This window comes from Pongo pygmaeus, chromosome 23 (assembly GCF_028885625.2).
Source record: "Pongo pygmaeus isolate AG05252 chromosome 23, NHGRI_mPonPyg2-v2.0_pri, whole genome shotgun sequence".
NCBI classification, from domain to species: Eukaryota; Metazoa; Chordata; class Mammalia; order Primates; family Hominidae; genus Pongo; species Pongo pygmaeus.
In genome coordinates this window covers 51,878,184-51,903,070 of record NC_085931.1, presented here as the reverse complement: position 1 = coordinate 51,903,070, position 24,887 = coordinate 51,878,184, and the positions used below count along the sequence as shown (strand labels likewise).

Here is a 24,887-nt window from a genome sequence, read left to right as displayed (position 1 = left end):
AGATATGCTGCTTTGGTTGAATATAAAGAAAAACTGCTTTCACATAGACTTGCAGTTCATGAACCCCCTAAAAAGGTTTCAGGTACCCCCTTGTCAGGAATCCTCAGATGATACTTTGAGAACCACTGCAACAAACTATATTGCTTCTCAGTTAAAAAGTCTGTATTACTAACCATTGAATTAGTATTAGAACTGACAATTTCTTCCACCTCCCAAGATTTTTTTTTTTTGAGACGGAGTTTCGCTCTTGTTGCCCAGGCTGGAGTGCAGTGGTGCAATCTCAGCTCACTGCAACCTCCGCCTCCCAGGTTCAAGGGATTCTCCTGCCTCAGCCTCCTGAGTAGCTGGGATTACAGGCGTGCACCACCACGCCTAGCTAATTTTTGTATTTTTAGTAGTGACGGGGTTTCACCATGTTGGTCAGGCTGATCTCGAACTCCTGACCTCGTGATCGCCTGATTATAGGCGTGAGCCACCACACCCAGCCAATATCAATTTTTGAGTTCATAAATTGCCCCGTTGCCAGCCAAGATTATATATATCTTTATTTTTCTAAGCTAAGAAGAGAAAGCAACATGTCATACACCAGGGGTCCCTAACCCTTGGGCTGTGGAGTAGATGCCAGTCCATGGCCTGCTAGGAACCCAGCTGTACAGCAAGAGGTGAGCAGGGTGGTGACCGAGCATTACCGCCTGAGCTCTGCCTGTCAGATCAGTGGCAGCATTAGATTCTCATAGGAGCTTCAACCCTATTGGTGAACTGTGCATGTGAGGGATCTAGGTTGTGCAGTCCATCTAATGCCTCATGAACTCAGGAGGAACATTTCCAAAACCATCCCCAAGCACACCCCTGCCCCACCCCCGGTCCATGGAAAAATTGTTTTCCATGAAACCAATCCCTGGTGGCCAAAAGGTTGGGGACTGCTGTCATACACAACCAAAGGTCACATTTGTATAGTGGTTTTACATTTTACAAAGCTTCTCTCTGTGCCCACATGATGCCACTTAGTCCTCAGAAGCCTGTCACAGTACAGAGGAGGAAAGTTCGGAGTAGAGAGGCAACTTTGCCAAGATTGCCATCAGTAACCAAGCTGTGGAACCAGGACTCAGAACTGGGTTTGACGACTGAATCCCACATTCTTCCCTCTTTCGGCTGCCCACTGCTGTCACACAGGAGAAAGAAGGGCTGACTGCTGTTTTCGGGTGCCGGTGATCCACACTCTGCCTTGAGCTGTCGGGTTCCTTGTGACTAAGTGATGCGCTCAGAGGACAACCCTGCTCTGGCCCCGATGAACAAACATTTCACTTTCGAAAGCTGAGTTTTCAGCCTTGGAAGGGGAGACTCTTCATTTATGTTCACTTTGTTCACATACACAAGAGAGAGCATCCGTTCTAGAATCCAAATGGACTTTATTTGACACAGAATACAATATGGCTACAGAAACAGCAAACTGAAAAAACAAAGCAGAAAAAAACACAGTTCCATCCAATTTGTAATTAGGTAACAGCAGGGAAAGTCATTAAATGAATAACAAAACAATTAAGCTTGATGGAAGAAGTCTTTTCCTAGTGCCCATACCTGAAAGACAAAGCAAATTACTCTGATTAATTCCATGGTAATTTCCTGTTTGAGACATAAAACCTGCTTAAACACATGAGCAACTTTAGTGAGAACCTAAGTGATCACAGTGTGCTCCAGGATTGGGTGACGACACTGACACTAGCTTGGCTGTCACTGTGATTCCCCTTTCCCCTCCCCATCCTAAAGGACTTCTTGCCTACTGCCCCCTCTTAGGGACAGGCTCTCCCTCTGACTCAACCATGCCCACCTGACAGGTGCCAGTAGCTGCCTGGTGGTATTAGGGAGGTGAGAGGGAAAAGTCATTGGTGGTTGTGAAAGGGAGCTCCACCTGCTCACTCCCAGCAGGGGCTCAGACAGTTTGAATTTTCGGGCTGCCCTGATCATGGCGGCCTATTTTCACCTGAACTCCAGTACTCAGGCATGTTTAGGGTAAAGCTAATAATGAGAATAGCAATTGATCAGCCTTCAATTTCAAAATCTGTCATCAGCTCCAATTACAACTCTGATTACATTCAGCTCTATACAAAGAGAAGAGAAGCTAGGCGTGGATTTTGGAGGTTTATGTTTTCCCCAGAAACCAAAATTTGGCTCTAAGAAGATTATAAAAATTAACAAGGGGCCGGGTGCAGTGGCTCACCCCTGTAATCCCGGCACTTTGGGAGGCTGAGGTGGGCAGATCACCTGAGGTCAGGAGTTCAAAACCAGCCTGGCCAACATGGTGAAACCCCGTCTCTACTAAAAATACAAAAATTAGCAGGGCATGGTGGCAGGTGCCTGTAATCCCAGCTACTCAGGAGACTGAGGCAGGAGAACTGCTTCAACCCGGGAGTTGGAGGTTGCAGTGAAGCGAGATCACACTACTGCACTCCAGCCTAGGCGACACAGTGAGACTCTGTCTCAAAAAATATATGTATAAATAAAAATAAATAAACAAGGCCAAGGAATTTCTTCCCCATATAAACAGATTTCTTGAACACAAGATCCCTCATTATTATCTTTTGTCCTGGATCTTTTTAGGCAGTTAACCTGATTAAAATAATTTGTTATATGGATAGAAACTAGGGCACTGAACTCTGGATCACAGCTTCTCATAAGAAATCTACTTGAATATTGTCTTTAAAAAGGCTGTTGTGCCAAATTCCACATAGGTTAGGCTCTAGCATGTGAGATGGGCTGTAGAACAATCCTATCAGATTAAAGAAAGCTGAAGAATTTGTTTTCCCAATGCACTGATAACTACCACCTGGGAAAGTCACCAGTTAGAGTGGCAGAGTCAAAGCCCCAGGAAAGGAATTCGTCATACCCCCGCAATTCTTAGATTTAGCCCTGGGCACATGTACCAGCAAAACGAGACCATTCTGGTCTAAAATGGAACCTTGAGCCTGCTGTAGGGCAGAGCCAATTACAAAGGCCCCCTGAAAACTTAGAAACGTCCTCTGCCCTGACATGTATTCCTGTTATGGTTCCCTGTAGAATGCAAGCTCCAAGGGCAAGGAGGACCATCTCAAACGTTTTTATATTTTACACGGTACTTAGCATACATTTTGCTGAAGGGAGCCCAACAGTACCACTCAGATCCTGAGTATTTGGCAGGTTTCTTAAAAACTGAATACGCATTGATAAGACTTCCAAATGTTTTACCAAAATAAATTATTGACTTCAAAGGCAAAATCACTGCACCAATAATGGATTTCTAAACATTTCACAAACAAAAGAATCCTATTTTTTTGTTTTTTAAACCAAGAATAGCCTAATAAAGACATACTTAAAAAACTCCTTTCCCATAAAAAAATTCAGTAAAGAAAATGACCAATAATTCAAAAGAAAGCACCGTGCAGGAAGAACACAGCGGTTCACAGAAAAGCGTAAGAGATATAAAAACATGAACAATTGCCCAACCTTACTGAAAATTCAAAAATGAAAATCCAATACTGATTGCCACCTATCAGAGTGGCTAAGATGGAAAAACTGTATAATCAAGCACTGGCAGGAAATGAAGAAAGGGGAGTTCTGCTTCACTGTTTGGAGGGAGTATAAATTAGTGTGTATTCTTAGGAATGGAAAACCTGACACTATTTATCAAAAACAAAAATATACATTCTTTTTTTTTTTTTTTTTTTGAGACGAAGTTTTGCTCTTTTGCCCCGGCTGAAGTGGCGCGATCTCAGCTCACTGCAACCTCTGGGCCCCCGGGTTCAAGCGATGATTCTCCTGCCTCAGCCTCCTGAGTAGCTGGGATTATAGGCACCACCATGCCCGGCTAATTTTTGTATTTTTACTAGAGAGGGGGTTTCACCATGTTGGCCAGGCTGGTCTTGAACTCCTGACCTCAGGTGATCCACCCGCCTCAGCCTCCTAAAGTGCTAGGATTACGGGCAACTGCGCCTGGCCTTTTTTTTTTAATTGGCTCTATTACCTAGGCTGGAGTGCAGTGGCATGATCTCAGCTCACTGCAACCTCCGCCTCCTGGGCTCAAGCCATCCTCCCACCTCAGCCTCCAGAGTAGCTGGGACTACAAGTGCATGGCACCACATTCAGCTAATTTTCTTTTTTTTTTTTTGACAGGGTCTCACTCTGTCATTTAGACTGGAGTGCAGTGGCATGATCTCTGCTCACTGCAACCTCTGTCTCCCAGGCTCAAGTGATTCTCCTGCCTCAGCCTCCCGAGTAACTGGGATTCCAGGCATGCACCACTACCGCCCAGCTAATTTTTGTATTTTTTAAAGTAGAGACGGGGTTTCACCACGTGGGCCAGGCTGGTCTCAAACTCCTGACCTCAAATGATCCACCTGCCTCGACCTGCCAAAGTGCTGGGATTACAGGCATGAGCCATCAGGCACCGCCTAATTTACTATTTTTTGGTAGAGATGGGGTTTCAACATGTTGCCAGGCTGGTCTCGAACTAGTGGACTCAAGCAATCTGCCCACCTTGGCCTCCTAAAGTGTTGGGATTACAGATGTGAGCCACCAAGCCCAGCCATACTCTTTACCCATAAATTCCTCTTCTAGGAATTACTGCTCCAGATACAGCTACACATTTACACAAAGCTTTATGTATAAGGATGTTTCTCCCTTCACATTGCTTGCATCAGTGAAAAACTGGAAACGCAAATGTCCACCAATAGGGACTGACTTTTTTGTTTTTTGAGATGGAGTTTCGCTCCTGTTGGAGTGCGATGGTGCGATCTCAGCCCACCGCAACCTCCGCCTCCTGGGTTCAAGCGATTCTCCTGTCTCAGCCTCTCAAGTAGCTGGGTTTACAGGTATGTGCCCCCATGCGCAGCTAATTTTGTATTTTTAGTAGAGACGGGGTTTCTCCATGTTGGCCAGGCTGGTCTTGAACACCCAAGCTCAGGTGATCCACCCGCCTCAGCCTCCCAAAGTGCTGGGATTACGGGCGTGAGGCACCGTACCTGGCCAGGGACTGACTTTTTAAAAAATATAAAAAATGTTAAAAACATGCAAACAAATAAAAAAAGAAAAAAGTTAAGGTACATTTACATAAAGAAATACTCTGCAACCATTAGAAATGAGGTAGTTTGTTATTTGTGGAAAGGGAAAATCTCCAAAATGTACAAAATGAAAAAAAAAAGTGAATTACTGTATATGATACTCACATTTGTGTTAACAAAAATATATATATACACACAACCATGTAAATACTGGGACATATAAGAGATAGTCAGAAAATCTCCTAAGAAGCTGTCCTGTCGCTGATGGCTAGCTCCAGCAAGCCAGAGCAGGGGCCTACAGTGGGAAATTCATATTTTGTGGTATACCCTTTCAACCATTTAAATTTTTAAAAATTTACCAGCTCATGTTTTATTTATATAACAATAAAATCTGATCAGGATAGCCATAAATGCTGTATCAGAATTAATCAGTGTGAGATAAACCAGTGAAATATGGTAAGTGGATACAAGTCTAGCCCAAAGCTACCTGACATTAGGTAGTCCATGGAGCCTCATTAGGATGTAATTCTGGAAATATTTAAGAGTTCATAGATTATCACATTTTCTACTTTCACAGACCTTAAAAGGTTGGGAAACCTGCCGGGCATGGTGGCTCACACCTGTAATCCCAGCACTTTGGGAGACCGAGGCAGGCAGATCACTTGAGATCAGGAGTTCAAGACCAGCCTGGCCAACACCGGTGAAACCCAATCTCTACAAAAAATACAAAAATTAGCTGTGCATGGTGGCACACACTTGTAATCCCAGCTACTTGCTAGGCTGAGGTGGGAGGATCGCTTGAATCTGGGAGGTGGAGGTTGCAGTGAGCCAAGATAGTACCACTGCACTCCAGCCTGGGCAACAGAGCGAGACTCTGTCTCAAAAAAAAAAAAAAAGGTTGGGAAACCCTAGGCTGCAAATGTCTAATGTTGGCTAATCCTTTTTGCATTTTCCATAAAGATAAGTCCTAGCTTAAGTAACCAAAAACTAGTTTTAAAAAAAACAAGGCATGTATCATGTCTGCATCCCCCAAGACCACGCTCCTTTCAGCCTGAGGCAAGTCAAAAAGCCCCGTCAAAACAACCAAAGATACCTACTTTTGGAATTCCCACTCTCTGTTGTCCAATGGACACACCTGTCGTGTTTTGAGCCAGCGAGAGATGCAGTGGAAGTGAAAAGCATGCTGAAAGAAAACATATATTTTATTAAAAATAACTCTGTGCAGGCTCAGACATCGAGCGACAACAGGTCCCACAGGGTAGTGGCATGGGTGACATATAGTGGGCAAGAAAAGAAAAGGAGACAACGAGAGGCAAAGTTCAACAACTGATTATTGGTTAGATGCAAGGATATTTCCAACAAAGCATTTGTTAGAAATGTCATTACTACTAAAGGAAATCATTCAGGAAGCACAGGAGTATGTGCTAGCACTGAGCTCTCTTCTATTTAAGAGAACATGGAATGTGGCTCCTTGGTCCCATTCAGCCTCTAAGGGGATACTTCCACTTTCTTTGGGAAAGGAGGCCCCTGATCGATGCAGATTTCAAATATCCCCATTCCTGGTCTCTAGCTTCCCTCCCACCCTCCTGCCCCTGGAGAATGCGACCTGTAGGAGCAGAGCCTTCTCCTCAGCCCTTGGTAGAGAAGTGCATGGTCACTGCCATTCACCCAGAACTGAGACGGGCACTTCCCCAACCTCCCCACACCCAGCTCAGCTCTGGTCAAAGAAACTTCATTTCTAGATTTATTCACAGACATATTGGTATTACAAGAGCTCAGTACTTCACGTGCCTTTAATGGGTGAGGGACTTTGTCTTAGGGAATGAGATAAAAGAAAATTGGGGTAAAAGGAAGTATTCTTATGAGGGACAAACGGCACACAAGCAGCCTAAAGAGCATCAAAAGGCTTATTTCGTAATCAAGACAAGAAGTAAAAAGACAAGAGTACCAAGAACACTGGTAACTGACAGGGAGCTAGAAGTCTGCTTAGATTTGGGAAAAGGACAATCTGCGTGCAGTTTTTTGGTGTGGGCTCATGACACGCAGATGCTAATCACAATGCCTCTGCAATGAGCACTTCTCCCCCTGCTCATGTGCGTATTAGGACAGACGCAGCAAGTGCTTCCTTCATTTCATCTGTGATTGGTGCACTGTGGTGGGGCACGGAGAGAAATACTCACCCTAACAAAACAACAAAAGCTTTACAAGCTTCATTTAATAACAACTGAAATCTGGTCAGTACGTCTCCCAAAGTATGTATGGAACTTAAGGGATTATATAATATGGATTATTATCTTGTGAAATGTCTTTTGACAAAGACAAAAATATAATTCAGTAATTAAGAGCGGAATCCACAGCTAGTACACTAGGGATACCCAAGAGGACAAATATTCTCCTAGAGTGACAGCCTTTTGGAAGATCCCTTTTCTGCTGACTCTTGTATAACTCACTGTGAAAAAGAGAAAAAGCAAAATTTCCAAAAGGCAGAAACAGAGACATTTTTCTTAACCACCAGGTGTTGGGGTCGGGCTCACCGAAGGGTATTCAACAGCTTCTCCCTCTCCCACCTCACACACTGAGCACTTTGCAGCAGTACAGTGTCCTGGTATAGCCCAACTAAGTCAGAGAATACCAAGCGCTGGGGAAAAGGGGGCTGTAAATGAGGTGTCAGGGAGGTGACAGCACCCCTGAACATTTACTAAGATGTATTAATGGATATATTTAGTGGTCAAAGTACAATTTACAGAAGATAAATTTATAGTACTTGACAGTTTACAGAAGATGTTGACATGTATTACCTCATTTGAGGCCTCACATCAACCCTGGCAGGCAAGCATGACAGATATTTTTATCTTCATTTTACAGACAGGAAACCGAAACCCAGACAAGTGACTTGCCTAATTCATGGAGCTGGTTTGTAGAAGACCCAGAACTAGAACCCAGGACTAATCCAGAGGCTTCTGCCACACCATGCTGGCTCTCTTCTACGGCAGGCTCTCTGAGAGAATCTCTCCTTAGCCAAATTTAAGGGGATGTTCACTCTCTTTTCTTTCCACATAAAGGAACATGGTTCTTAGTATATGTCTGTACGCCAGAGAGGGCAAAGAGCCCAATATACTTCCTTTATCCCCATAAACGATTAAAGCTCCCCCATGGCCAACGTGGTCTACTATAAGCCTGGCCAAGGGTCCCAACAGAGATGGAAGAAGGTGTACCAGAAAGTGTGGGTAGGGGCTGGGCACGGTGGCTCATGCCTGTAATCCCAGCACTTTGGGAGGCCGAGGCTGGCAGATCGCCCCAAGGTCAGGAGTTCAAGACCAGCCTGGCCAACATGGCGAAACCCCATCTCTACTAAAAATACAAAAATTAGCAGGATGTGGTGGTACACACCTGTAATCCCAGCTACTCAGAAGGCTGAAGCAGGAGAATCACTTGAACCCAGGAGGTAAAGGTTGCAGTAAGCCGGGATCGTGTCACTGCGCTCCAGCCTGGGCCACATAGTGAGACTCCATGTCAAAAACAACAACAACAACAACAACAACAACAACAAAAACCCAGTGTAGGTAGGAAAAAGAGTTGCAAGCCAACAGGAAAAACTACTGCGAACACCATCTACACAGTAACACCTCTACCTCAAATTTGTATTTATTTAGTTTTTTTTTTTTTTTTGAGATGGAGTCTCACTTCGTCGCCCAGGCTGGAGTGCAGTGGTGTGGTCTCGGCTCACTACAAACTCCGCCTCCCAGGTTCACACCATTCTCCTGCCTCAGCCTCCCGAGTAGCTGGGACTACAGGTGCCTGCCACCACACCTGGTTAATTTTTTGTATTTTTAGTAGAGACGGGGTTTCACCGTGTTAGCCAGGATGGTCTCGATCGCCTGACCTCATGATTCACCCGCCTCAACCTCCCAAAGTGCTGGGATTACAGGTGTGAGCCACCGCACCTGGCCTATTTAGATTTTTTTTAACAAGCACTTGTGCTTACTATGTGCCGGGAGTTGTTTAATCACATTTTAACGTAAATCATCTAATCCTGATTACAATTTTATGTGGTCCGCTATCAGCCGCATTTTACATGAGGGAACCCAGGATTAGAGATGTTAAACGCCTTGCCTAACATCACTTAGCAAGTAAGTCACAAAGACAGGCAATGGTGGTCTGACTCTAGAATCTCTTATCCCTGTGTCATGCTGGGAACTGTGGGTATTCTGTCCCCATGACACAGGAGGCCCTGACAAGACAATTTTAGCTCATGTGACTGGGACTTTACCGCTTAAAGAATGAATTTTTAACACATGCTAGAAATAACATATTTGATCTTTGTTATCCTTCACAGCTGTCACACTCTTGGAAGGCCATTCAGTCCAATAAAGCTACATAAAACATTTCCGGCATAAGCCATGTTAAACAAAAATCCTATCTCAGTACATATGCCACACTTAAAACACACATACACAGAGACTTGAACGCTCAATTTACTCATCAAACTTAGTTCCATTAGACACCTGGTCTTTAAGAAAGTCTGTTTCAAAGGTACAAAGTTCTACCAAGAGAATATTCCAAAGGGTGCACGTAGGTTTTGAAGGCAATTCCCACAGAGGAAGCCCCAAAATACTGTTAACAAAACTGGGTCCACTTTATAATTAAGACAAATAAGTGCCTCTTTGCAGTAACTGTAATTTTTACCCTGTAACAGGTGAATAGTATTATGATTTAAAATCTTTTTTACTATTTGTATACCTTTTGGGAGAAAGGTGGACTAGTCATTTTTTTCCCTAGTTATTTTCAAGACTAGCAAAGCAGGAAAAGTAGAAATATGTTTACAAGCCATGCTGACAGGGAAAGATGCTTCCTTACGTTACAGACTCCCCACGCGACAGTACACTCTTCTGAAGTAGCGGACGCCTGGTTAGCTTGACATTCTATGCCTGTGGAAACAGGAGCAACAGGATCACTGGACCTTGGGGGCAGCAACGTTTCACTCTATAGCAGCCAAAACAATTCGCAAGTGGTTAATTAGCCATAATTGTTTTTTAATGAATATGGGAAAGGAAGAACAGAGAAGACAGAGATAACAGTATGCTTTCTGACAATTTCCTATCCTTGTTTAAAAAGAGTAACAAATGGGAAATGCACATCTCACTCCCGTTGCCCAGGCTACAGTGCAGTGGCATGAGGATGGCTCACAGCAGCCTTGACTTCCTGGGCTTAGGTGATTCTCCCTCAGCCTCCTGAGTAGCTGGGACTACAGGTGCGCGCCACCACACCCAGCTAATTGTTTGTATTTTTTGTAGAGATGGGGTTTCACCATGTTGCCTAGACTGAGTTTTTTTCCTTTTGAGATGGAGTTTCCCTCTTGTTGCCCAGGCTGGAGTGCAATAGTGCAATCTTGGCTCACTGCAACCTCCGCCCCCCAAGTTCAAGTGATTCTCGTGTCTCAGACTCCCAAGTAGCTGGAATTAACAGGCGCACACCACCATGCCTGGCTAATTTTGTATTTTTAGTAGAGATGGGGTTTCTCCGTGTTGGCCAGGCTGGTCTCAAACTCCTGACCTTAGGTGATCTGCCCACCTCAGCCTCCCAAAGTGCTGGGAATACAGGCGCGAGCCACCGCACCCGGCCTGCGATGAGTTCTTGACTGAGATCAAGATCTGATGGGTAAAGCACAACTGGGGATAAATATTCAAAGAACAAGAATTACTAATGCATAATTTGCTTTCTCTGATCATAGTAACTAAATGGAGTCTCCCTTCTGAAGAATAAAAAGCTTCAGGAGAAACTATTTAATAGGGGAGAATTACTTCAAACTACTACAGATGAAAAACAGTAAAACTATGGCTGGGCGTGGTGGCTCACACCTGTAATCCCAGCACTTTGGGAGGCTGAGGCAAGCGGATCACGAGGTCAGGGGTTCAAGACTAGCCCACCCAACATGGTGAAACCTGTCTCTACTAAAAATACGAAAAACTAGCCAGGAGTAGGCCAGGTGCAATGGCTCACTCCTGTAATCGCAGCACTTTGGGAGGCCGAGGCAGGCAGATCATGAGGTCAGGACTTTGAGACCATCCTGGCCAACATGGCGAAACCCCGTCTCTACTTAAAAAAAAAAAAAAAAAATTAGCCAGGCGTGTGTGGTGGTGGGCGCCTGTAGTCTCAGCTACTCAGGAGGCTGAGGCAGAAGAATTGCTTGAATCTGGGAGGCCGAGGTTGCAGTGAGCTAAGACTGCGCCACTGCACTCTAGCCTGGGTGACACAGTGAGACTCTGTCTCAAAAAAATAAAAAATAAAAAAATAAAACTATTAAAAAAAAAACAAAACTTGATGTTAATGGGCATGTGTGGTTTTAGGGGAAGAGATACCATGATAATACTTTTTTCTTTTCACTCTTCGAAAATGTGGAAAGTGGGCTGGGCGTGTTGGCTCACACCTGTAATGCCAGCACTATGAGAGGCTGAAGTCAGGAATTTGAGACCAGCCTGACCAACATGGCAAAACCCAATCTCTACTAAAAATACAAAAGTTAGCGGGGCACGGTGGTACATGTCTGCAATCCCAGTTACTTGGGAAGCTGAGGTAGGAGAATTGCTTGAACCCAAGGGGCAGAGGTTGCAGTGAGCAGAGGTTGCACACCACTGTACTCCAGCCTGGGCAAAAGAGCAAGACTCTGTCTCAAAAAACAAACAAACAAACAAAAAACAAACAAACAAACAAACCAAAAAAGGCTGGGAGTAGTGGCTCACGCCTGCAATCCCAACGCTTTGGAAGGACGAGGCTGGCGGATCACTTGATGTCAGGGTTCGAGACCAGCCTGGCGAACATGGCAAAACCCCCTCTCTACTAAAAATGCAAAAATTAGCCAGGCATGGTGATGGATATCTGTAATCCCAGCTACTCAGGAGGCTGAGGCAGGAGAATCACTTGAACCCAGGAGGCAGACACACACACACACACACACACACACGTGGAAAGCAAAGCACTTACTTTTGCTAGCCAGATTCACACTACAGAGTAACTTGGTTTGTCAACTGATGAAAATAAAGAATTGGGGTCAGGCCCAGTGGCTCACGCCTGTAATCCCAGCGTTTTGGGAGGCTGAGGCGGGTGGATCATGAGGTCAGGAGATCGAGACCATCCTGGCTAACATGGTCTCTACTAAAAATATTAAAAAATTAGCCAGGAGTGGTGGCGGGCACCTGTAGTCCCAGCTACTCGGGAGGCTGAGGCAGGAGAATGGCGTGAACCCGGGAGGCAGAGCTTGCAGTGAGCCGAGATCGCACCACTGCGCTCCAGCCTGGGTAACAGAGAGAGACTCTGTCTCAAAAAATAAAAATAAAAATAATAAAATAAAATAAAAATAAAAAATTGGGCCAGGCACAGTCGCTCACACCTGTAATCCCAGCACTTTGGGAGGCCAAGGCAGCAGGATCACTTTAGCCCACGAGTTCAAGACCAGGCTGGGCAACACAGCAACATCTCATCTCTAGAAATAAAAAAATTAGCCAGGTGTGGTAGCACATGACTGTGGTCCCAGCTACTAAGGAGGCTGAGGCAGGAGAATGGCTTGAGCACAGGCAGTTGAGGCTGCAGTGCACCATCATCGCACCACTGCACTCCAGCCTAGGTGACAGAGCAAAACCTTGTATCAAAAAAAAAAAAAAAAAAAGGCCAGGTACGGTGGCTCAGCCGGGCGTGGTGGCTCATGTCTGTAATCCCAGCCCTTTAGGAAGCCGAGGCAGGCGGATCATCTGAGGTCAGGAGTTCGAGACCAGCCTGGCCAACATGGCGAAACTCTGTCTCTTCTAAAAATACAAACAATTAGCCGGGTGTGGTGGGTGGCGCATGCCTATAATCCCAGCTACTAGAGAGGCTGAGGCAGGAGAATCGCTGGAACCTGGGAGGCAGAGGTTGCAGTGAGCTGAGATCGCGCCACTGCACTCTACCCTGGGTGAAAGAGCGAGACTCCATTTAAAAACAAACAAAAAAAGGATCTAGGGTCTATGCAGTGTATTTAAGAACTTATTGAAACTGGAATACACTACTATAATTAAAAGAATGGCAGAGAAAAGTAAATATGATGTCCTTTAAGTTGGATCCTCTAACTTAGAGGAAGACTGCGTATTATAAAATTAGCTAAATAAGAGCCACAATTATTAAAGTGAAAATCAAAACTGTTTGAAGGTACATTATCACGTTTAAATTTGATCTGCGTCTTTCTTTTGACTGTGGCCATGGCACTACTAACCTAAAGAATCCTTCAGGCTCCCTTCATGGTATAGTCCTTTCCTTCCTCCCTGCCATACCTGGAACATGCTCCTCCTCCTATCACTCTCAAGTCCTCCCCACCCTTCAAGACCCAGCTTAAATCCCTACTTCTTGACTGAAGCTTTTCCTGACTCTTCCACCCTGAGTCATTTTCCTCTCCTTCAGGCACTCTTAACACATCAATTATGAGTATCTCTTTACATACCTGACCTCCCTCCTTCCCCCTCAACTCAAAGCTCCCACAGAGCAGGGACCTGGTCTTTCTATGCCAAGTGCAAATTAGGCTCTTGGTACTTGAACAAGCAAACAAAAACTATTTTTATAAATAGAAGAAATACGGGACAAATACAGATTCATTCTTTTTTTTTTTTTTTTAGACAGAGTCTCGCTCTGTTGCCCAGGCTGAAGGGCAGTGGCACAATCTCCACACTGCAAACTCCACCTCCCGGGTTCCAGCTATTCTCCCACCTCAGCCTCCCAAGTAGCAGGGATTACAGGTGTGCACCACCATACCAAGCTAATTTTTTTGTATTTTTAGTAGAGATGGGGTTTCACCATGTTGGCCAGGCCGGTCTTTAACTCCTGACCTCAAGTGATCTGCCTGCCTCGGCCTCCCAAGGTGCTGAGATTACAGGCGTGAGCCACTGCATCTGACCAAGATTCATTTTTTTTTTTTTAGACAGAGTCTAGCTTTGTCCCCCCAGGCCGGAGGGCACTGGTGCAATCTTGGCTCACTGCAACCTCTGTCTCCCGGGTTCAAGTGATTCTCCCGCCTCAGCCTCCCAAGTAGCTGGGACTACAGGCATGCACCACCATGCCTGGCTAATTTTTTGTATTTTTAGTAGAGATGGGGTTTCCCCACGTTGCCCAGGCTGGTCTTGAACTCTTGAGCTCACGCAATCCACGCGCCCTGGCCCTCCCAAAGTGCTGGGATTATAGGCGTGAGCCACCACGCCCGGCCAGATTCATTCTTTACTACAAAATTCCTAAGAAAGAACAAAAATATATAGGAGGGATATTACTGCAATCTAGAGTGCCAAATAAGAAGGGAATATAGCAGGGAAAATGATTAAATATTAGTGTAAAATGTGTTCAATACAAACGTTTTCCAGCTTTTGCTGCAGAGAGTAAGTACAGGGGTTGAGTCCAGTTAGTTTAAACAGGGGCAAGAACTGTTCACTGTCAACCCAGAACAGGTAGACAGTGGCACATACCGGGTTCATGTCACACCCCTGCCAAGGCAGAAGCCTATCACATGATTTATAAAGCTTGGGGACCTTTAAGCTTTGATAAAAACGCTGTACCACCAAAGAACTGTTAAGGAAGCAATGGCTTCATCTCAAGAGTAGACAGATTACACTTTCAAAACACTGACGGGGCCGGGTGTGGTGGCTCACGCCTGTAATCCCAGCACTTTGGGAGGCAGAGCCGGGTGGATCACTCGAGGTCAGGAGTTAGAGACCAGACTGGACAACACGGTGAAACCCCATTTCTACTAAAAATACAAAAATTAGCTGGGCATGCTGGTGCATACCTGCAGTCCCAGCTGCTCAGGAGGCTGAGGCAGGAGAATAGCTTGAACCTGGGAGGCAGAGGTTGCAGTGCGCCGAGATCATGCCACTGCACTCCAGCCTAGGCAACAGAGCAAGACTCTGTCTCAAACAAACCAAACTAAACCAAACCAAACCAAACCAAACTAAACCAAATACTGATGGATCTGTAGTTTTAGGTAGATACTAACATCTTCCAGGCCAAGGCTGGGTCTAAGATGATGAAGATTCCCCGTCATCAGGAATAAGATTACCAGAGGTAATAGAGAAAATAAAACCTAGCATATTTGATTTTTCAGCAACTCCTTAATACAACCAAGAAAGGAGACAATGTAAAATAAAATAAATACAAAGGTACAGGAGGGCATGCAGAATCAATATGGACTTAAAAGAGGAAGTCTTCAGAATGACTGGGGCACAGCCATAATCATTCTTATTTACTTAGAGCTATGTATATAATTACTCATTTAAGGCCAGACAAGATTTATTAAAATACAGCCATTGCTAAATCTAGATTCCTACTTTCATCTTTAACAAAAATTGTCTTTATAAATATGATAAATCCATTTTTTTTTCTTTACTTGCTAAGTTATTTTCCCATATAAATCCTTTTTTTTTTTTTTTAAGTTATGACACTCAGACTTCTCCTCAGTGTCTATAATAAAAGTGTGTGGCCAGGGGCAGTGGCTCATACCTGTAAGCTCAGTGTTTTGGGAGGGCAAGGCAGGAGGATTGCTTGAGTCCAGGAGTTCAAGACAAGCCTGGACAACACAGCAACACCCAATCTCTATAAAAAATTAAAAAATTAGCAGCCAGATGCGGTGGCTCACACCTGTAATTCCAGCACTTTGGGGGCCGAGATGGGTGGGTCACGAGGTCAGGAGCTCAAGACCAGCCTGGCCAACATAGTGAAACCCCGTTTCTACTAAAAATACAAAAAATTAGCCAGGTGTGGTGGCGGGTACCTGTAATCCCAGCTACTTGGGAAGCTGAGGCAGGAGAATCGTTTGAACCCAGAAGGTGGAGACTGCAGTGAGCCGAGATCGTGCCATTGCACTCCAGCTGGGTGACAGTGTGAGACTCCGCCTCCAAAAAAAAAAAAATTAGCTAGGTGTGGTAGTGCACATCTGTGGTCCCAGCTACTTAGAGGCTGAGGTAGGAGGACTGCTTGATCCCAGGTCAAGGCTGTAGTGAGCTATGACTGTGCCACTGCACACCAGCCTGGGCACTTGAGTGAGACCCTATCTCTAACAAAAAAATACATAAAAATAAAAAATAAACAGTGTTTCTCTTTTTAAGATAGGGTCTCACTCTCTCACCTCGGCTGGAGTGCAGTGGCGAAATCTTGACTCACTGTCACCTCTGCCTCCCGGGCTCAAGGGATCTTCCCACCTCAGCCTCCCAAGTAGCTGGGACCACAGGCGTAAGCCACCATGCCTGGCTAATTTTTTGTAGAGACAGGGTTTCGCCATGTTGCCCAGGCTGGTCTTGAACTTCTAGGCTCAAGTGATCTGTCTGCCTCAGCCACCCAAACTCTTGGGTTTACAGGTGTGACCCACCTCACCTGGCCAAGAGTGTCTTTTTTTTTGAGACAGAGTTTTGCTCTTTTTGTCCAGGATGGAGTGCAATGGCAGGATCTCGGCTCACTGCAACCTCTGCCTCCCAGGTTCAAGAGATTCTCCTGCCTCAGCCTCCCATGTAGCTGGGATTACAGGTGCGTGCTACCACTCCTGGCTAATTTTGTATTTTTAGTAGAGATGGGGTTTCACTGTGTTAGCCAGGATGGTCTCGATCTCCTGACCTCATGATCCCCCCGCCTCCGCCTCCCAAAGTGCTGGGATTACAGGCATGAGCCACCGCGCCCGGCCTAAGAGTGTCTTTTTTTTTTTTTTTTTTTTTTTGAGACGGAGTCTCATTCTGTCACCCAGGCTGGAGTGCAGTGGCGCGATCTCGGCTCACTGCAACCTCTGCCTCCCGGGTTCACGCCATTCCCCTGCCTCAGCCTCCCAAGTAGCTGGGACTACAGGCGCCTGCCATCGCACCCAGCTAATTTTTTGTATTTTTAGTGGAGACGGGGTTTCACCTTGTTAGCCAGGATAGTCTCAATCTCCTGACCTCGTGATCCGCCCGCCTTGGGCTCCCAAAGTGCTGGGATTACAGGCGTGAGCCACCGCGCCTGGCCTAACAGTGTGTTTCTTAAAGGTAAAGACTTGAGGTCGGACGTGGTGGCTCACACCTATAATCCCGGCACTTTGGGAGGCCAAGGGGGGTGGTTTTTTTGAGGCCAGGGGTTTGAATGGGTCATGTCTGTAATCCCAGCGGTTTGAGAGGCCAAGGTGAACGGATCACCTGAGGTCAGGAGTTTGAGATCAGCCTGGCCAACATGGTGAAACCCTGTCTCTCATAAAAATACAAAAAATTAGCCGGGTAAGGTGGCCCACACCTGTAGTCCCAGCTACTCGGGAGGCTGACGCAGGAGAATCACTTGAACTCCAGCCTGAGCGACAAACAAGAGACTCTGTCTTAAAAAAAAAAAAAAAAAAAGGTAAAGATCTGCCCGATCTCAGTCATTGTTTTATCCTGGTGCCTACCAGGATGCTCAGGATATATTCATTGGATAAATAAAAGACAGGACTTAGAAAATACTTTCATAAGTTTTTGTTATAGGATTTCAATATCCTACTTCATCTGACATTTAAAATATATTATGAAACAAAACAGGTATCCCACTGAAAGCCTAATATGATGTCTCAAGCATTTCACTCTAAGAGAAGACAGAATATGGATCGCCTCTGTCTTCTGTGGTCCTTTTAAGAAGTACATTCTCTCATATCCAGAGACACATATACACTGACTTAAAATACAGAGAAAAAAAATCAGGGTTATATAAAATCATTAAAAATCATTAACTATTTTCAAAACAGAGCCCCAAGAAAGTAAAATTTTCTCTGGGTGTAACTCCTTGTGAAAATGCAAGGCCGAGAAACTGGCAAGCATGTAATCAAAGACCCCACCCAAACACATTTGAAACCATGCATATGTTTTTCTGTGATGGGTTCACGTCATCTATATTAAACATTATGGTAGGTGCTGATCTCCCTTGGCTGTAGTGTAAAGAGATAAACAGCATCAAAGCTCAAAGAAGCCAAGGGCAATACATGACCAGTATAAGCCATGACTGCTTTCCAACAGAAAATATTTGATTCGTGCTTTCCAAGTTGAAAACATCTGAGCAAGTTTAAGATAAGATCTAAAGCTCAACTACGGGTTAGTCTTACATTGCACAATAAAGTAGTTATTAAGCACGTGACTACTGAGCACTTGAAATGTGGCTAGTCTGAATCCAGATGTGCTGTAAGTTTAAAATACACACTGAATTTCAAAGATAGTACAAAGACAGAATGTAAAATATCTCATTTTTTTTACATCAATTACATGTTGAAATAAAACTATTTTGGCTATAAAAGGTTAAATAAAATGGATTAATTTCACCTTTTTATTTTCTTTTTACTTTATGAATGTGGGTACTAGAAAATTTCAGGCCAGCCACAGTGGCTCATGCCTATAATTGCAACATTTTGGAAGGCCAAAGTGGGAGGATCACTTGAAGCCAGTTCGAGACCAGCCTGGGCAACAAAGCGAGATCCCGTCTCTGAAAAAAACAAAAAAAAAAAAAAGGAAAAAGAAAATTTAAAATTATATATGTGTTTGTATTGGCTTACATTCAGATTGGACAGTGCGACAAAACCAAGGAAGAGAAGAGGTGAAGAATATTCTAGGCAAAAAAGACTAGGCCATGTAAGGGCTCTAAAATAGAGCATGGACACTTAAGAATGGAAAAGCAGGCCGGGCGTGGTGGCTCACGCTTGTAATCCCAGCACTTTGGGAGGCAGAGGTGCGCAGATCACCTGAGGTCAGGAGTTTGAGACCAGCCTGGCCAACACGGTGAAACCATGTCTCTACTAAAAATACAAAAATTAGCTGGGTGTGGTGGCAGGCGCCTGTAATCCCAGCTATTGAGGAGGCTGAGGCAGGAGAATCACTTGAACTCGGGAGGCGGAGGTTGCAGTGAGCTGAGATCACGCCACTGCACTCCAACCTGGGCGACTCCATCTCAGAATAAGGAAAAAAAATGGAAAACCGGCCAGGGGCCATGGCTGCTTTGGCCACCGCGGTCAGTTTAAAAAAAAAAAAGTATCCAGATAAACTAACAGAGTGAGCAGGAGTGATTCAAGACGAAGTTGTAAAGGCAGGTGGGTGATCTAAAAAATAAGTTCCTATAATTCCAATTCTAGAAACTTGAAGTTTCTTTCCTCCATTTCTGGCCTCAGTAACAAATCATTTTAGTTCCCAGATGAAAAAGTATCCTCAACTGTTCCTGGTGTGATCAACATTCTTGTCCCTTCTACTACAAGGACAGGAAATCAGTCCATCAAAGACTATAATCGGATCACTGTGCTGACCACTACATGTAATAAAATATGTGGAGATTTAAATGAAATTTCTTTAGTGCAATTAGTTATTTATTTAGATGTTGGCAATGATTTCCTTTTTATTATGTTTGGGCCTAACATACAAAATCCTCACTCCTTAGGCTTCTTTCCTTCGTAAACAATGACCAGCAAAAATTAGCTCAGATAGACTTTTTTTTTTTTTTTTTTTTGAGACTTTGAGTCTTGCTGTGTTGCCCAGGTTGTAGTGCAGTGGTGTGATCTCGGCTCACTGCCACGTCCGCCTCCCAGGTTCAAGCAATTCTCCTGCCTCAGCCTGCCAAGTAGCTGGGATTACAGACATGCACCAGTACGCCCAGCTAATTTTTGTATTTTTAGTAGAGACAGGGTTTCACCATGTTGGCCAGGTTGGTCAACTCCTGGCCTCAAGTGATCCGCCCGCCTTGGCCTCCCAAAGTGCTGGGATTACAAGCATGAGCCATTGTACCTGGCCTCAGAATATTTTAGCTCAAAGTTTATTTTCCTTCTTTCACTATTTCTACCTTTGAGTCTAGATACAAGATGGAAGATACGCAGGAAAAATCAACAGTGCCTGTTGTCCACAATTAATTCTAAATGTGTCCCTGCCATCTTTAGATTGAGTAGATTTATTCTGAGAGCTGCGTATGCCTCCAGGACATCATAAAAAAACTACTCTATTTCAAACACACCAACAGACTAGATACAGAAGACCGAGTGCTCAGAGTAGGCTTGTTATCTCCTTGTGAAGAAGAAAATCAGTCACATCAAGATAGCCACAATCTCTGCAACCTTCTCAACTTCCTCCCATCCTCCTCCAATTACTTACAAAGATCCATAATGTGGTTCCTGCAGATGGCACAGTTATCAACCACAATATCCCAGGCCCAGAGGGCTACTGCATTCCACTGCAAAGACAAAAAGAGGGAACAATGCATTCTCCTTATAACACACACACACTCTTTAGGACTTCAGGCTGCAGCTGCAGTTATCATCTCTTTGGCCACAGGGAACCACCAAACAAAAGTTTTTGGATATTACGTTAATCTTATTATACCAAAGACAACAGTAGACTACACATATGTTCTCCTATTCCTCCAAAAGGCTGAGTATATGAACACAAAAATTAATGTCATCTTTTAATTTGTTTCTTATAGTTTAAAATAATTTAGTCTGGCCGGCGCAGTGGCTCACGCCTATAGTCCTAGCATTTTGGGAGGCCGAGGCGGGTGGATCACCTGAGGTCAGGAGTTCGAGACCAGCCTGGCCAACATGGCGAAACCCCATCTTTACTAAAAATACAAAAATTAGCCAGGCCTGGTGGCGAGTGTCTATAATACCAGCTATTTGGGAAGCTGTGGCAGGAGAATCGCTTGAATCTGGGGGATGGAGGTTGCAGTGAGCCGAGATCGTGCCACTGCACTCCAGCCTGGGCGACGGAGTAAGACTCCATCTCAAAAAAAAAAAAAAAAAAAAAGCACAAACTTGAATTTCTGTGCAGGTTTTGGTGGCAGTTGCAGAAGAGCTCAAAATCTGAATAAGTATCTGCTCTACCAGGCAGCTCTGGAAGCATGAGCAATGAAGTGAAAGCTAGGGAACAGAATGAACTAAGATAATGACTGGATCATAAAATGGGTAATCGTGGGATAAGCTGGATAATTAACTACCTGTGTCAGTACACAGAACAAGGTCATCACTTAAATCTTAGATTACTTCATAAAAAATTCTACAATTCACTAGAATTTTGATTCTTACCATAAAATAAACTGATATTCGCAACTTTTATATGTTTAGACTCTTCTATTAAGATAATAATTCCAGTAAGAGTTTAACTAAAAGTGGCATTTCATTGATTCAACTCTGGCTTCCTCAATTACAAATACTCCCAAACCTTCATCGCTTTCAAACCCCATTCTCAGTGCCTAGTAACTTCTTCACCACTTTTCACATCACAGCTTCAACTTGGAGGAAAAGCCCTTACTTCTATTATTCCTCAATATGGCTGCTGGCCGTAACTGAGCAGCAGTGGCCACAATGAGACACCAAAAAGCACGAGGGATATTGTCAGGGTTTAGCCAGATTTTCTAGGAATATCTTCCCTATTTCAGAATCTCCATTTTCAACAGCTTTCATGTTAGGTGGGAATCCACACTGTTCTCCCAAACTGTGGCAAACCACTAAAAGGCATTTCATGCAAAAAGACACGTTCCATTTTTGCTTTCCCACGCTTACCAAGTCATTCGCGACTAGTACTCAACCCTCCCTAAATGCCATAAGATTTGGGCTCGGATTTTCTTAATAGGTTCCACCATGCTTTTTATTATTATTTTGGAAGGGGGAGATTCTGGACGTGACCGAGAACCCAAGAGTGGGGTGGTTGTGTGAAAAGCCAACAGACGTCTCAGAAGAGCCAAGCATTACACTCCAGACTCTAACCAGGCGGTGTGAGGCCCAGAGATGGGGTTAATGGAGGCCTCGGTTCAGCGAGGACCAAGTCTGGATCCCTCCAAGTGAGGACCCCAAGCTTCAAAAAGGGGCGGAGCAAGATCACCAAGGGGGCTCCTCAGAGGCCTCCAATGCGGTAGGACCTCAGGTTCCAGGCTTTCGCCGCACTGCCCCATCCTCCACCGCGGCATTCGCTTGGACTCCCCATTCCACCCGCCCCACCCCACCCCACCCCACCCTGGCCTTCCCCCACCTCTCAACCACTCCAGTGACAGCTCAAGCGCTTGGCTCCCGCCGCCAAGTCACAACCCCGCGTATCTCAATAAGCAGCTCTGTGATTGGCCCCTTAGCCTCAGAGCGAAACCAACACTTCCCCCAACAGTGGGCCGCCGTCACGCCGATCAACTCTAAGACCCGCCCCCCGGCTTCCTTTCGTGGTACCCGGTCCCAGGAACGCCCTGAAATGAAATCCTTTACTCCGCGCCTCGACCATCCTCGGGCCTGCCAGCCAGATCCGCGCCTCTCTAGCTTCCCTGAGGAAGGCGCTGGCGAGACCCAACCTTTTTCACTTCAAAGCGCTTCTTGCCCGCGCCGCTGTTGGTGCCGCTCGGGGTATCCACATCCATCGCTGCCGCCATTTTGGAAACACACGGTCTGTCGTCCGACCACCGCGTCTGCGCAGCAGCGCACACTTCGCTCCCCCCACCTCCCCGGTACCTCCTCCTGCACCCCACCCCTTACTGGCGCGCGAGGGGGAGGTGGGGGCGGAGCACGTGACCACGCCTCTTAAAGGGGCTGTCGCAGGTCGCCCCACCCGCGAAGTGTAGGCCGGGGAGGGGGCGGTGGCCGGAGTGGGTGGGGCGGTGGCCGGAGTGGGTGGGGCGGGGCCGGGCCGTGCCGAGGCTACGTGAGCTAGCCGGGTGGAAACGTTCGAAAGGGCTCGATGTTGCCGCCTCCTCTGGGAAGCCCCCGACCGCACTCCGTCAGCTGGGGCGGCGGCTGCTTCCTCCGCCTGAGCCAGACCTGCGCCGCAGTCCTGTCCTGCCTGCCGGGCTCGCCGGTCGCCGCGCGGCTCCCGGTGCTGGCGGGGGTGGGCGCCCGCCGCCCGCCCCGAAACCCGAGAGTCCTCGCTGGTCTTTCGCAGACTCTGACCCGCCTCCGAGCCAGGCCCAAGGTGCAGTCCCCGTGGGAGGGCTGGGGCCCAGGCGCCGTCTGGTCTCTGATTTCTGTTCGGGAACTGCTCAGGGGTTCGATGGGGAGAGAGGAGGCCCCCGAAGTTCCTCCCTAAGGCCACACTGAGCAGGCCCCCAGCCCTGACTTTACCCACCCGCCAAGCCTGGGGGGTGGCCTCTGCGCCCGCATAGTCGCAGTCCTAGGACCGCCTTTGGTCGTGGTGCAAGGTTTCACCGTAGCGTGTGTCAGTCCCCACTCCTCATTCCTCAGTTGTCATCTTTGTGGGGTGATTTCTCCCCGATCTGGGTCCTTTTTCCGCTGCTTGTGCTGTAGTGAAACCGACCCATCTGCAGTCGCTGTATTTCTTGAATTTTTGTGAGGCATTCTTTTTTTTTTTTTTTTTTTTGAGACGGAGTTTAACTCTTGTTGCCCAGGCTGGAGTGTAATGGCGCGATTTCGGCTCACTGCAACCTCCGCCTCCCTGGTTTAAGCGATTCTCCTGCCTCAGCCTCCCGAGTAGCTGGGATTAGCCTGCCACCACGTCTGGCTAATTTTTTGTATTTTTAGTAGAAACGGGGTTTCACCATGTTAGCCAGGATGGTCTCGAACTCCTGACCTCAGGTGATCCGCCTGCCTCGGCCTCCCAAAGTGCTAGAGCCGCTTTTTTTTTTTTTTTTTAAATAGAGACAAGGTCTCACTATGTTGCCTAGACTGGTCTCGAACTCCTGGGCCCAAGCGATCCTCCCACTTCGGCCTCCCAAAGTGCTGGGATCACAGGAGTGAGCCATCGCGCCCAACCCAAGCACCTGTACTTTGTGTCACTCTCCCATTTCTGGCTAGACCAGGACTCCCTTTGACATCTCTAAACTTGCAGAGGTGTGACTCTGCCAGAGCACTCTTAGATCTCGTACAGGTGTATTTGAAGCCTTGTATTTTCTCTTAAAAGATAACTGGCGAGTAATGGTGTGTGCTGACTCTATTGCTAAAGAGAAAGAATAGGCTGGGCGCGGTGGCTCACGCCTGGGAGCCACTTTGGGAGGCTGAGGCGGGTGGATCACCTGAGGTCAGGAGTTTGAGACCAGCCTGGCCAACATGACGAAACCCTGTCTCTACTAAAAATACAAAAATTAGCTGGGTGTGGTGGCACGCGCCTGTAGTCCCAGCTACTGGGGAGGCTGAGGCAGGAGAATCTCTTGAACCCGGGAGGCGGAGGTGGCGGTGAGCCGAGATCTAGCCACTGCACTCCAGCCTGGGTGACAGAGCAAGACTCTGTTCCCAAAAAAAAAAAATAATAAAAGAGAAAGAATTGCGATTTGTTTGTTAGTGATAAACAGCAACAACAGATCCGGGAAAACACCACCACAGCTTTATCCAGACTTGGAAAGAAATATTGTATGAGACCTCAAAGGGCTACAAGAACCCTACAAAGTTTTTCTTAGCCAAAGTTTTAATGACTTTATGTTAAAATTTCTGTTGTTAATTTATTGTGTGCCTACAGGCCCTGACAGGAATACTAGAAACCCATTGTAAATTAAGGTCTTGAAGACATATTTATCCATCATTCAATAAAAGTATTGATATTTACCAGGTTCTATTTTAAACAGAAGAGACATAATAACAGAGTCAAATAAACCCCTAGTTAGGGAATAATACACAAGTCAAGAAATAAATACATCAAGAAGTCTCAGGGCCAGTGGAGCTGGCTCTAGCCTGTAATCCCAGCACTTTGGGAGGCCGAGGTGGGCAGATCACCTGAGGTCAGGAGTTAGAGACCAGCCTGGCCAACATGGTGAAACCCCATCTCTACTAAAAATACAAAAAAATTAGCCGGGCGTGGTGGCGGGCACCTGTAGTCCCAGCTACTCGGGAGGCTGAGGCAGGAGAATGGACTGAACCCGGGAGGTGGAGGTTGCAGTGAGCCGAGATCACGCCACTGCACTCCAGCCTGGGCAACA

At 46.0% G+C, this 24,887-nt stretch overlaps 1 protein-coding gene across 2 annotated transcripts; it reads right to left on the bottom strand.

Moving 5' to 3' along the window:
- Positions 1 to 1,389: 1,389 nt before the first annotated feature.
- Positions 1,390 to 23,885, bottom strand: RBX1 (ring-box 1). 2 transcript variants are annotated; one of them, XM_054469608.2, is made up of 5 exons: positions 22,320 to 23,885; positions 20,144 to 20,222; positions 9,891 to 9,961; positions 6,131 to 6,216; positions 1,390 to 1,578 (listed from the first exon to the last, which is right to left on the bottom strand). In XM_054469608.2, exons 1-5 carry the CDS (start codon positions 22,395 to 22,397, stop codon positions 1,566 to 1,568), a joined length of 327 nt encoding a protein of 108 aa, XP_054325583.1. In that variant the 5' UTR covers positions 22,398 to 23,885; the 3' UTR covers positions 1,390 to 1,565. The 2 variants fall into 2 exon arrangements, with proteins under 2 accessions (XP_054325583.1, XP_054325584.1); XM_054469609.1 differs by lacking the exon at positions 9,891 to 9,961 and having other exon boundaries at positions 22,320 to 22,475.
- Positions 23,886 to 24,887: the final 1,002 nt, after the last annotated feature.

Coding starts and splice junctions, on each gene's coding strand:
- RBX1 (XM_054469608.2), bottom strand. CDS start 22,397: ATGGCGGCAGCGATGGATGTGGATACCCCGAGCGGCACCAACAGCGGC. Junction 9,962..20,143: donor GAACCACATTATGGATCTTT/GTAAGTAATTGG, acceptor CTGTTTCCACAG/GCATAGAATGTCAAGCTAAC. Junction 6,217..9,890: donor TCGCGTGGGGAGTCTGTAAC/GTAAGGAAGCAT, acceptor GTTTTCTTTCAG/CATGCTTTTCACTTCCACTG.